This window comes from Vigna unguiculata, chromosome 1, assembly GCF_037176805.1.
Source record: "Vigna unguiculata cultivar grain cowpea cultivar isolate G323 ecotype 2 chromosome 1, ASM3717680v1, whole genome shotgun sequence".
NCBI lineage: Eukaryota > Viridiplantae > Streptophyta > Magnoliopsida > Fabales > Fabaceae > Vigna > Vigna unguiculata.
The window spans coordinates 31,989,970-32,002,229 of record NC_140792.1 but is presented as its reverse complement, the minus strand read 5'-3'; the positions used below and the strand labels follow the sequence as shown (position 1 = coordinate 32,002,229).

At 33.4% G+C, this 12,260-nt stretch overlaps 1 protein-coding gene across 1 annotated transcript; it reads right to left on the bottom strand.

Moving 5' to 3' along the window:
• Window positions 1-8,448: 8,448 nt before the first annotated feature.
• On the bottom strand, window positions 8,449-11,917 carry LOC114164391 (putative auxin efflux carrier component 1b). Its single transcript, XM_028049051.2, has 6 exons — window positions 10,502-11,917; window positions 9,540-9,810; window positions 9,377-9,462; window positions 9,134-9,291; window positions 8,937-9,013; window positions 8,449-8,850 (listed from the first exon to the last, which is right to left on the bottom strand). The coding sequence occupies exons 1-6, from the start codon at window positions 11,604-11,606 to the stop codon at window positions 8,784-8,786; spliced, it is 1,764 nt and encodes a 587-aa protein (XP_027904852.1). The 5' UTR covers window positions 11,607-11,917; the 3' UTR covers window positions 8,449-8,783.
• Window positions 11,918-12,260: the final 343 nt, after the last annotated feature.

Genomic DNA, 12,260 nt, shown 5'->3' with positions numbered 1-12,260 from the left:
GGTATAAATTCAAAACTTCAAAAAAAATTTACCATAGGCAGCGAAAAACACAAAATCCCTAAATTTCATAATTAAGGGTTATAATAATTTGGAAAAAAGTATAATTACGGTTCATACCAATTTCATAAAAGAATCCCTAAAATCATAATTAGGTTTATACTAATTTCGAATAAACTTAATTTGGAGAAACATTCTAAAAAGAATTATAAATGTAACATACATAAATCATAATAAGATACTAACATTGATATCTGAGAGATCATGCGAGAAATATACTTCAATTTCAATCTATGTGTTCCCCAATGTTTGTTTCCCAATCTATCTCTTTGTATTTATTTTATTTTTCTTCACACACTTTCAAGATAATTTACACCGTGAAAAAATCCTATAGCCAAAAAAAAAATCCTAATCTCTTATATAAATCAATGTTTCTATTAAATTTTTTATTTTATCTTTTATTATAATTTCCATAATATAAATTTAATATAAATAATTTTAAAAATCCTAATATTTTATTATAATTATATATATATATAATAAATTTCAAAACAAAAAATTGGGGGAGCCGTGGCTCCCCTCTGTCATGAAATAGGTCCGCCATTGGGTGTTACATATTTGGGAATTTCTTTGAATTATGAAAATTATGACATGGAATTTGACTCCTTTTACTTACCCAAAATTAAAGAAATCTCAGTATAAATTTAATCCTTTTAAAATGAAAAAGAATATGTTAGGAATTCAAGTGTGAGTCTAAGTCTCGTATTGGTTAAAAATGAGAAAGTAGAGCACTATATAAAGATAAAGACCCATAAACTCGTTGTCTTAAGATTTTGGGTTGAAAGTAGTATTAATGTCTTATGTAGTTGAGTTCATGTCTCATTGGTATTTGTTGTCCTCAACGAAAGCCCCTCAATAAACCTAATAAGGCTTAGGCTAACATGTAAGTGTGTCCCATTAAAAAAAACGGCGGTACAGAAAAAGCGTGAAACCCCCTTTATAAACTTAATATATATAATTAATTTTTTTAAACTTAATCACTTAAAATTAACACTAAGTAGACCTTTCTTAATCACTTTTACTTTAAATTTTTTTTCTAAAATTAAATCTCTCTACCACAAAATCAACTTTTTACATTGAATTCAAAATGCTACATTATCTCATCATTGTAGGTTATTTTCAGAGCCTATGATTTTCTTTGGGTAGAGCTTATCTCGTTATCAATTAGCTTGAATCCACTCATGAGCCATGATAAGTCACTATATCAGCTATGTTGAAGAGAGAAAGCCACAAAAAGGTATAATACCTTAAAAAACATAAAATTATAGTGTTTCCATCATTGATATGTTTGAATTACTTGATGTGAGGTATATTGATGTTCAAATAAGGAAAAAAAAACCCTAAAAAGATGTATTTTCTCATAATTAGGGCTACCTTTTCTTGTTATTTTGAATTGCATGTGGAAAGTATTAAAAGCAAAGATGGTAGGAAATAAATGAAGATAATTTTGGAGAGAGTTGAGCCACGTTTTATGTTTTTGGTATAGAAAGAGAGTGTCCACTTAGAATGAATGATTATAATGGCGTTTTAGGGTTTGATTAGGTCCATGTTCCCACTTGGCTAGTGGGCTTTTTTTCTAATCCATTCACTACACATTCATAGTGCCTCGTATTTGGGAAACACCAATGTGTCAAACACCTTCAAATACAGTGAAAAAAACTTCTCATTATAGCTCAAAACACTAGTTGGTTAAAATTTTGAAACCAGCTTTTACCTTTTTGCAGGTGTGGAATCAAATTTTTCTTATGTCACTTTCACTGTTTCATACATAATTATTTAAAGAGATTCTTTTACTGTTCAGGAATCAGTTAAGTGGATGTAATTAAGTCAAATGGTTTACCTTTCAAACTTCTTTCATATATCTTCCTCTAATATTATTTTATTTCTAGCTAAAAGTACCTGCACTTTGAACTTATACTATCATTTGTCGGGTCATATTTCTTCAACTACATTAATACTTATATCAATACTTATATGCAAGTGCACTATGAGTACAAACACTTTAATTTCATTAAAAGAATAAAAACTTTAATTTCGTTAATTTTGTTTGAAATTCGCTAATAAAAACTTTAATAATAATTCGTCTAATTTTTTAGGATTGTTTATTAAAAGAAAAACTAATCAAAACTTTAATTTCGTTAGTTTTGTTTGAACTTTTCTAATAATGTTGTCTTTAGTAATTATCATGTTTGTCTATTAAAAAGTTTTAATATTATATAGAATTAACTTTAAAAAAAAAGTATACAAGTTTACAAAAATAGATTTTGAAACTTTATTTCCAAAGAAAGATGAACTTTTGAAGATTGTTTTGAAAGAAGAGACTAACAAACAAAGAGCATGTGTACAAACTTGGCATCCCAAAATCTCCATAGCCCTTTACAAAAGTTGGAAAAGAAAAAAAGTCTCAAAACATCACACCTTGTGTTCACATGTGAGAGGACAACAATTTCATAAAGTTGAATCAACACCATGTTTATATAAAACCAGTCATAATACAATCACATAAAAGAATTTGAAATCAAGTTATAGTAATAAAAATACAGTAATTCAAATAAAAGACATTATAATATAAACTCAAAACATCATGGAAATAAAGTGGAGTTTTTAGATAGTTATTTTGGTGGAAAGTTGAATTAATTGAAAATGTGGGCATGGTGGTGCAGGTCTAATTAATTTTGTGCCACATAAAATCCTGAGTAGTGATAGACTTAGGTACATTGGTCGGTCAAATCCACGAGATTCGACGGTGTGTTTCTTTGGCTTTTTCCACTTGTTGCAGAAACCAATTTTTCTTCCTTTATAAACTGTTCGTACCATCATCAAATTAAAGCCACAAAAACCTAAAATTTTTTCCTTCTCACCAATCAATATCAGTGCATTTCATTATTATTGAATTCACAAATCATAACCCATCTCTCTTTTCTGAACTTCATATCTACTCCACTTAAGCTCTAAACCAATTATTTTCACTTTGATGGAAAACATTAACACTAGTGCTTCCCTCATTATCGTTTACTTTCATTCTTCATTATTTTAATACCCAAACATATGCACCTTCTTTACACTATAATGTGTATATATACTTTATTTATCAGAGATTTCATATTATATATCTTTGACATTCTAAAACAACATTTTAAAACATTAACGAATGATGTTCATATTTGATGAGAAATGTTCCATTTCATGATGGTGTATACAATATACAATGGCTTCCAGCTTTGACTTTACAGCTCCATCTAAGAATTTTGCAGTGGGTATGAGGGCATTATTCATTGGCTGGTTGTGCTTCATCCAACATGCCAATCAATAAGTTCCACCTATTATTGAACAAAGGAACTTCATTACAAACAAAACATGATGAAGAGAAGAGAAAAAAAAAAGGGAAAAGTAGCAGTGCATAGGCCTGAGTAAGTACTGATTTAAGTGGCACACGCATGTGCTGCACATTCTTTGAAACATGACTAAAATATGAGGGGAATGAAACTGGTTTCATCATTATATTCACAAGCTTACAATAGTTTATAGAGCTTTTCTGACTTGAGCAAATGAAAAGAGAGGGCGAAAAAGTTTGTGGCCCTTTTATATACCTGCACGACAGACAATACCTGCTTTGATTGAGATTGGTGTCATACACACAGAAAAGCACTTTTTAGTTCATCACTTTCAGCTATCATTGACTAAATTTGCGGGCGTGGAGTGGAATTACACTATTCAATAATATTGCATTTCTCATTCACATTTCTGTGTCATCATCCTTCTTCTTTCGTGAACTATCTCAGCTTTGCTTTAACACGAAATGCGGCCTTTCAGAATGCCTGAAATCATTCAACATCATGAAAGTGCCTTTAGTGTCATGTAGCTATTATTATTACTCAACAACAAACCTCGGGCAGTTGCAGAAAACCATAAACAAATTTGGGAGGTAGCTTCATCAAATTAATATTAAACACCACTTCTATTGTATTGTGCAGAAAAAGTTTATCACATATTCAAACACTTTTTAGCACCCTTTTGAAATACTAAATGGGGTGTCAAACGGATAAGATGTTCAATGTTAACATATTCAAACCATGCTTCAGCCATATGCTGCTGCTAAAATGTAAAACATAAACGATTCACAGTTCATTTGAGGTGTTTTAGGTGATCATTTGGCGTGATTTCGTCATAAGTCTTACGTCGACCAGAAATAAGACTAAATTCCATATATAACCAGAAGTAAGAGTAAATTATATGTATAAGTGGATGCAAATCTCATCTTACAAGTCAATTTTGTAAGATTAAGTTGGACTTAAAATTAACTTCTCAATATGATATGAGACATGATTAGAGTTATCATAGCAAAATTTATTATTTGTTAGATTTATTGTTCCACCTGCCATGAGATCATTATCAAACCACCTATTCATAGTTGGTCTCACGCAGAACACTTCAGTGTGAACGAGTGTGTTAAAAATTTCACATCGACTAAAAATAAAGTTATTTCAATATAAAAATGGATGCAAAACTTATTTTACAACTTAGTTTTGTAAGATTAAATTAGACTTAAATTTCTTAACAATTTATGTTTATTTAATTTGTCTTTTGTTTTTCATGTCTTTTTTGCAGATACAACTGATTTTTGGTTTATAGACTTTGTCTCTGTATCAATTGTATTGAACAATTTCTGCTCAGTTTGAAGATTTGAGTTATAAATGAAATTATGTTTATAAGAAAAATCACAATTCACTGTACAGCTCAATTTCAACTGGTTATCTTAACTCGGGTGATACTAAACTGAACATGAGGAAACTTTATGGTTCTTAACAACTCAAGTTTGAATAGGATGAGTCAAACCAAAACTTTATGGCTCTTAAATAATTCAACATAAGTCAGGTTTGAACATCATCAACGACTATATATTTATGTGTGTTTCTTTTAATCTTACTTTTTCTAACACTATTGTAAGCATCAATGATGGCTTTAAATTGTGATTACAGTTTTATTGTAATCTTTTCACATCATGGGAAACTGCCATTTTCCAAAACCATGATATTAATTAGTAATTTGTGCCACATCATTTTGTTTAATGAATGATTATGGAAAGCAACATCATGGAATAATAAACATATGTAAGTCATATTAATCTTAAAAGAGTGGTTGTGTGGATATAATAGATAGAAAGTGGATTAAGAATTTGAAACCTAAGATCAATCTTCATTAAAACTTAAAAAGTAAACAAACTTTTTCGTAAATTCTTTTAATAAAATAAAATAATATGAGTTTTTTATTAATCTAAAATCAATTTATATACAAGTTATAAAAATAAAAATAATGAAAAACTATATCAGAAAGACTTTATCTTTCTTTTTCTCATATTTTTGCTATGTGAAATGCATATCGAAAAGGAAAAGGGGAAACAAAGGAATAAGAATATATATCTAACTGAAAAAATTGTACATATGAAAATTAAACTTAATTTTATTTGAGATATAAATGTGTATAATATAGAAAGTGGTCCATGATGGACCACCAACGGCCCATTAACCAATCCCTTAAACGTCACTAACTTCCAAAATAAATGTTAACCTCAAAATCAAGAAAAAAGTGTTAAGAGCATAAATCTTTAACTCAACAAAAACACACAAAAGTCATTAACAAACATGCTCTAACTTCTTAATCTTTATTGACTTAAGAAATAAGGTTTGTGTAAGTGACTCTACCACTAATAATATATTTATTGATAAGAGACAGACAAAAAATTTTAAAATAATTTCAAGTTAAGATTGACTAAATTAAGTTAATATTCAAACTTAATTCATCCGAACAAAAAAAATGTTCAATTTGCTATAGTGTATTGGGATTCATTTAGTATTGTGATGGCTTAGCACATTCATCTTTTACTAAAAAAAGTGTACCTGAGATTTAAATTAAAATGTTAAATTAGGCTAAAATTAGAGAGATACAAAATCCTTAAATGTTCAATACAAGAAAAGTCATGTAATTATACTAAAAAGCCATTAACTCTTAAAAATACTTTAAGAATGATAACTCATATTTTATAATATAATAATAAATATATGGGTTAAATATGTTTTTGGTCATTCAAGTTTCAGCGAAAATTGGAATTAGTCCCTCATCAAAACTTTTGACCAATTTAGTCATTCATCTTTCAAAATGCGTGAATTGAGTCCTTTTAACCAAATTTTGTTAAGTTTATTTGACGTTTCAAACCATTTCATGATAGTATTTAAATTATTTACACTGTTTGACACATTTTTGCTTCAATGTTAACTTAGATACTATCATGAAATGTGTTTGAAACGTCAGATAAACTTAACAAAATTTGGTTAAAAGGACTAAATTCACGCATTTTGAAAGATGAAAGACTAAATTGGTATAAAGTTTTGATGATGAACTAATTCCAAAATTCACTGAAACTTGAGGGACCAAAAACATATTTAACCCTAAATATATCAACCAAAATTTGTAGAAACTATGTGCCTAATTAAGTAGCTTAAGTTTCACAATTTAGTTGGAAGAATAACTTAAGTTGCAAATTTCCACTGATGATAATCGAAGAGGAAATTTAATGGAGAATGTTTGCTTTTCGTATTTTGTTTATTATATCAAGGAATATTTTTTTAGAAAATAATTTTTTTGAGAATTGAATTATAACTATAATGTGTATATAATATATAGGAAGCCTCAAAAATATACTTGTGAAAAATTGAATTATAATTATAATTATGAATAAATATGTTTTTGGTTCCTTAACTTTGAGTGAAAATTGAAATTAGTTCATCTTCAAAATTTAAACTTTGCCTCAATTTAGTCTCTCAACTTTAGAATTGCGTGAATTTAATCCTTTAAACCAAATTTTGTTAAGTTTATTTGACGTTTCAAACACGTTTTATGACATTTCTTAGCTAATGTTGAAGTGAAATGTGTCAAAATATATAATCAACTCAAATGTTATCATGAAATGAGTTTAAAATGTTAAATAAACTTAACAAAATCTGGTTAAAAAGATAAAATTTTTCACACAATTATGAAGTTAGAAACTAAATTGGACCGAAGTTTCAAAAAAATACAAATTTTAATTTTACAATAAAAATTAAAAATTAAGGAATAAAAACATGTTTAATCCTTGTAATTATAATTTCTACTGCCAGACTGTGCTTTAAGGTCTTCCATTTTTTTTTAAATTGTAATTACTCCCTGAACTTTGAATTATTTTGAATTGAATTCTTGGAAAAATTTATATCACTTTTATCTCTCTGGACGCATTTTAGAATTTGGTGGCTAGTTTAGTTATTCAGTAAACTTTTCTATAATTCAGATTATAAAATTTACTTTTAGAAGATAAGGCTGAGGATAGAAGATCAAATAATTAAGTTACATACACTAAATTAAAAAACCATTGTTTTTTCAAAAAACTTTAATATTATTTTGTTTTGAACCCAAGTTTTTGTATTTCACAGAAGTTACGGAGAAATTCCATCACAGTCCCGATTAAAATAATTTCCGAATGAAGGGACTTTATTTAATAGGCATTAAATGAAGCGTAGGAAATTATGTGCAATTCAGTGTAGCATCATTAATAATCATATCTCGGTTTATCCATATAGCAGTAGTAAAAAAATTTAAAAGACCACCTAAAATGGTAAAACCCGTAACAAGAGGAATTGGCTATATTACATTAATCATTGGACACACACCCATGGACCCTTTTGGAAATAATTCCAGTCTCTCAGAAAAAGGCAAGATCAACCATTACCATTATGATAATCCTCAACACAAAGTGCTTTTACAAGATTTTAGAAATGTTCATCCCTTTGAATAAATAATAAAACAAATTTTCAGAGTGGATATAAAGATAGATTTTGAAAGGTATGATAAATATGATTGAATCAAAAGAGTAATTGTGAAGGCATGGATTATTGGAAGTGAAGAAGAGCCAATGAGAGGTTGCAGTAGCATGTGACATGCTATGCAGACCAATCTTTATAGCAAGCTGTGATTAGCGGCTAGGCTATGTTGTAGTGGTAGTAGTAGTTGCCAAGAGCAGGGACAATAATAATAGCAACCTTAGCCATAGCCCTGCACTAGCTTCAATTTCCAACAATACACAATTAAATTAAACTCGCGTATGTGGATGACAACTTGTGCTTTGCCATTCAAAAACAGCACCGAAGAGACAAGGCAGCAAAAGTTGCTGTTTGGTTTGGCACTTTTTTTGCCCTAGAAAAAAAAACACCACTTGTGTTGTTTGTTGGTTGATATGATATATTCTTAAGTTATACACTTGCGAGCATAGGATGGAGATTGAGATTCCCGATCGGCCTCATGCTCCTTTTGGCCTAGAAAAAAAAAAGTACTTGTGAAAAGAAAGAGAAAGGTGTCGACAACTACCAACAAGCTTCACTTTCTCTTTTTCATTCATCCAACCAAAATATAAGAGAGTGGGGTTCACAGTAAAAAGGCTAAAACCGCCAAAACAAAAGTTTTTTTCCTACTACCCACCACCTAGCTATAGCCCTAAAATATATAATATCACCTTCTCTTCCGACTCTCACCACCACCACCCCACCACCATTCTTTCTTTCTTTCTGTCTCTGCAGATTACAACGTCACTCCCCCCCTCTCACTAACTTCTACATTGTTAGAGGATGCCAAAAAAATTAACCTATAAATATAACAAAAGGGTAGCTCTGTAATCCACTGCAATTAGTCTTTTCCTTGCTTCAAAGCCCAAGCAAAATGTAGTAAACTAGCGTAATAGGAAGAGCGATTAGCATCCCAAATATAACCCTGCAAAATATTAAATAACCAAATACAAAAGTTATAACAGGAACATCGTATCCAATCATCTACAATAACAATTCACGAATACAAACCCGGTGCTAAGGATGTCTGGGTGAACGTTGTATTCCTTGGCAAACACAAAAGGGACAATCCCTTGAGGCAGAGCAGCCTACAAATACATGCAATACAACACTCAATACACTGAACAAACCACGAAATGGAGAGCAGATATTACATTAAGGAAAAAAAAATGTTAAGAAACACGACACGACACGACACCCTCTTTTACCTGTACAATAGCTATGTGCAACAGAACTCCCCTGAGCCCCACCACTATTGAAGCGACAGCCATGACAGCAGGTCCAGTGAGGAAACGAACTGCCATGGCAAAGGAAGCAACCGAGTTTCCACATGCAATGATTTTTGGTTGCAATGCCATGAATAACCCTACAAAACCCACCAAGGACTTCAAATCACCAAGGACTTCAAAACTACACAACAATGCCAGATTTATATTTCTCAGAAAACATACCAAGGCTAAACATTGCCATGCCAAGGCCAGCATCAGATAAAATTGATATGGATCGAGCAACGATAGCAGGCATAACCACATTCCACCTGCACACAACACAGCACGGCATTAGCACCTTATGTATAAAACCATTAAACTGTGTATGAACATGGAATAATCGTACTTGAATGAGATCAAAGACCAAGTGAGACCAAAGAGGCTTGAATATGTGTTGGGGTTTCTGATCAGCTTTCTCCAAACCATAATCAGAATGAGTCTTGTCATAACACTCGTGGGTGGCATGGACGTAGCTTTGGATTCGCCTTGTGCTTTAGGGTGAAGCTCGGCTGTAGAACTTGAGCCAAGCTTTGAAAGTACTGGCCCTTCCTTGTCCACTCCATTAGCGACGGTTCTGTTCCCAAAGCTAAACTCGTCGTGACCAAAATCGTCGTAATCTGACCACCAACGTGGAAAACAAAACACCCCCAATCAAAACATGGGAAAATGACAAGCCCCAAACAAAATATTACCATTATTGGATCCAGAAAAGACCAAATAGCAGATACACTCGAGGATTAACAGACCAAAAAACCTATTGTATTGTATACGAGAAAAGACAACACAGGGAAAGTCCAAGTCAGTCCAACAAATCCCACTCCAACTTTAACACCAAACCAGAAGAGACAAAAACAACGGATGCACACTTGCAACAAAACTATGCTAGTCACATTTCAACAAGATTACAGGCCTGTTTGCTACGGTCAAAAGAAAACAAATTGCCCGTTTGATTCCACGTGCTTTTTTCGTTTACTAAAGGTCATACTTACACGACAAAGCTTTCACATTTTCAAACCAGATTTCTTGTTTTTTCATAAATTTACAAAGATTAGGAGAAAAATTAAAGAAAGATATATACTTTTTATAATCGAAGAAATCAGATTTTCTTTCTTTTTTTCTCTTCTTCCCTTTTCTGTCCTTCCAACCAAATAGGTCACATAATGGTCCTACCAACTCGAGCAACGTTATTGCAAGATGCATGACGGAAAAACACATTAAACAAGTCCACACAGTTTGAACAGGCACCAAGCATAGAAACAAAAACAGGTTTTGAAAACAAAAGTCAAAAGGGGATGGAAAAAAGCAAACCTTTCTGGTGAGCCACCCCACCAACAGGAAGTTGGTCATTTCCATAATCCCCACCTCTGAACACATGGATCCCACCTTCCGACACCGGAGAAGCACTCGAACTCCACACAAACATGTGAAGATCCTTCCCTCCACCTTCTCCACCACCACCACCACCACCCTTCTTCTTCCCCACCGGAGAAAAAATCCCCGCATTGTGAGGTGCAGGGTATGCTCCCGCACCCCCATTAACCCTCACACCACTCTCCTCATCAAACGGCACCCCCCCAAAACTACTCTGCCTCGGACTCACGTTCCTCCCATTATTCACCATCGAGTAGAAATCCGTGTGGTTGAAACTGGACCCTCTCGGCGTTGGATTCCTCGAAGACTGAAGCGAGTAAATCTCTGCATTGGTTAAATTGGAAGGCCTCGGAGTCAACGAAACCGAGTTAGGACCATGCGAGCGCCGCGAGAAGATCTCAGAGCGCGAACTGGCAGACTTCCTGACAGTTACATGAAGCTTGCCATCGTCACCAACCTCGGCTTCAGTCTGAAGCGGTTCCTTCCCGTCCAACGATAAGATATCAGAGTCAACCTTGAAGGAGATAATGGAACCGGCAGTGTCGGGAAACTGCTCCACTATGAGAAGCTTGGCACCCCTATACTCAAACAAAAAGAGCATGAGAGTGTACCAGATGATACACTGAAGCACCACTATCTGCACCATGAGGGTCCCCGAGGCGTCCCCGTACATGCCCTTGAGCAATGGGATCCCCATGACGAGCGTGTTAGGGAGCGTGGAGAGGGAGAAGAGCGTGATGGACCATTCAAGAGAGCCCCTTGAGCTGGTCCTGGACCAGACGAAGAGCACGGCGAGGACTATGGCTTTCTGAAGCGAATCCGCAGCTATGAACTTGTAGTTCATGGCGTAGGGATTGTTGGTGGAGATGAAGTGGAAGGAGAGTAAGGGCACCGCGAAGAGCGCGACGAAGCGGTTGATGCCGGAGCATTGGTCCGGCGTGAAGATCTTCCACCACTTGACGGAACCGTAGGCGAGGATCATGGCGACGTAGAGCGGCACCACCGCGGTGAGAACGTGGTAGAGGTCCAACAAGGTTATCATTGTTCGGAAATAATAAGGTTTGAGTTTGAGGAGGTTGGAGATGTTAGGAGTTAGAATTTAGAAGGAAGAAGAAGAAGAAGAGAAAGAGAGTGGGTTTAGTTTAGTAGTTTATGGCATTATGATGGGAGACAAAGGAGTAAAAGCTGGGGGCTTTTGCGAAGCTTTTATAAGTCTTTTCTGTTGCTGCAAAGACACAAAAAACCTTCTCCTGCTTTTACTACTTACTGCTACAACTTTCTATTTCTATTTTCTCCATTACTTAAGATTTTGGTTAATTATGAATGCAGTGAAAAAAAATGTGAAATGAATTAGCTTTATTATATTTTTGGGGATGAAATGAAAAGGGGTTTGAATGAGAGGGAAAGGAGGAAGAGGGCATCGCAGAAAAAGGAGGAGTTGTAAAAAGATTCTCTTAGCTTTTTGCAGTTTATATGCTGTCTTCTTATGGCACATGAGATGCAAATTTGCAAAACCAACCAGCCAGGGCTAGAAAAAAAAGAAAATTCTTCTGTCCTTTCATCGATTCATTTCCCCTTTTTTTCTGTCGGGAACCCCAAACTTAAAAGCTTCGCTGCCAAATCGGAATCCACTTTCCACCCTTTTCAAAATATATACTATCATTAATTTCTAATCTCTTATAAATCTATACAACTT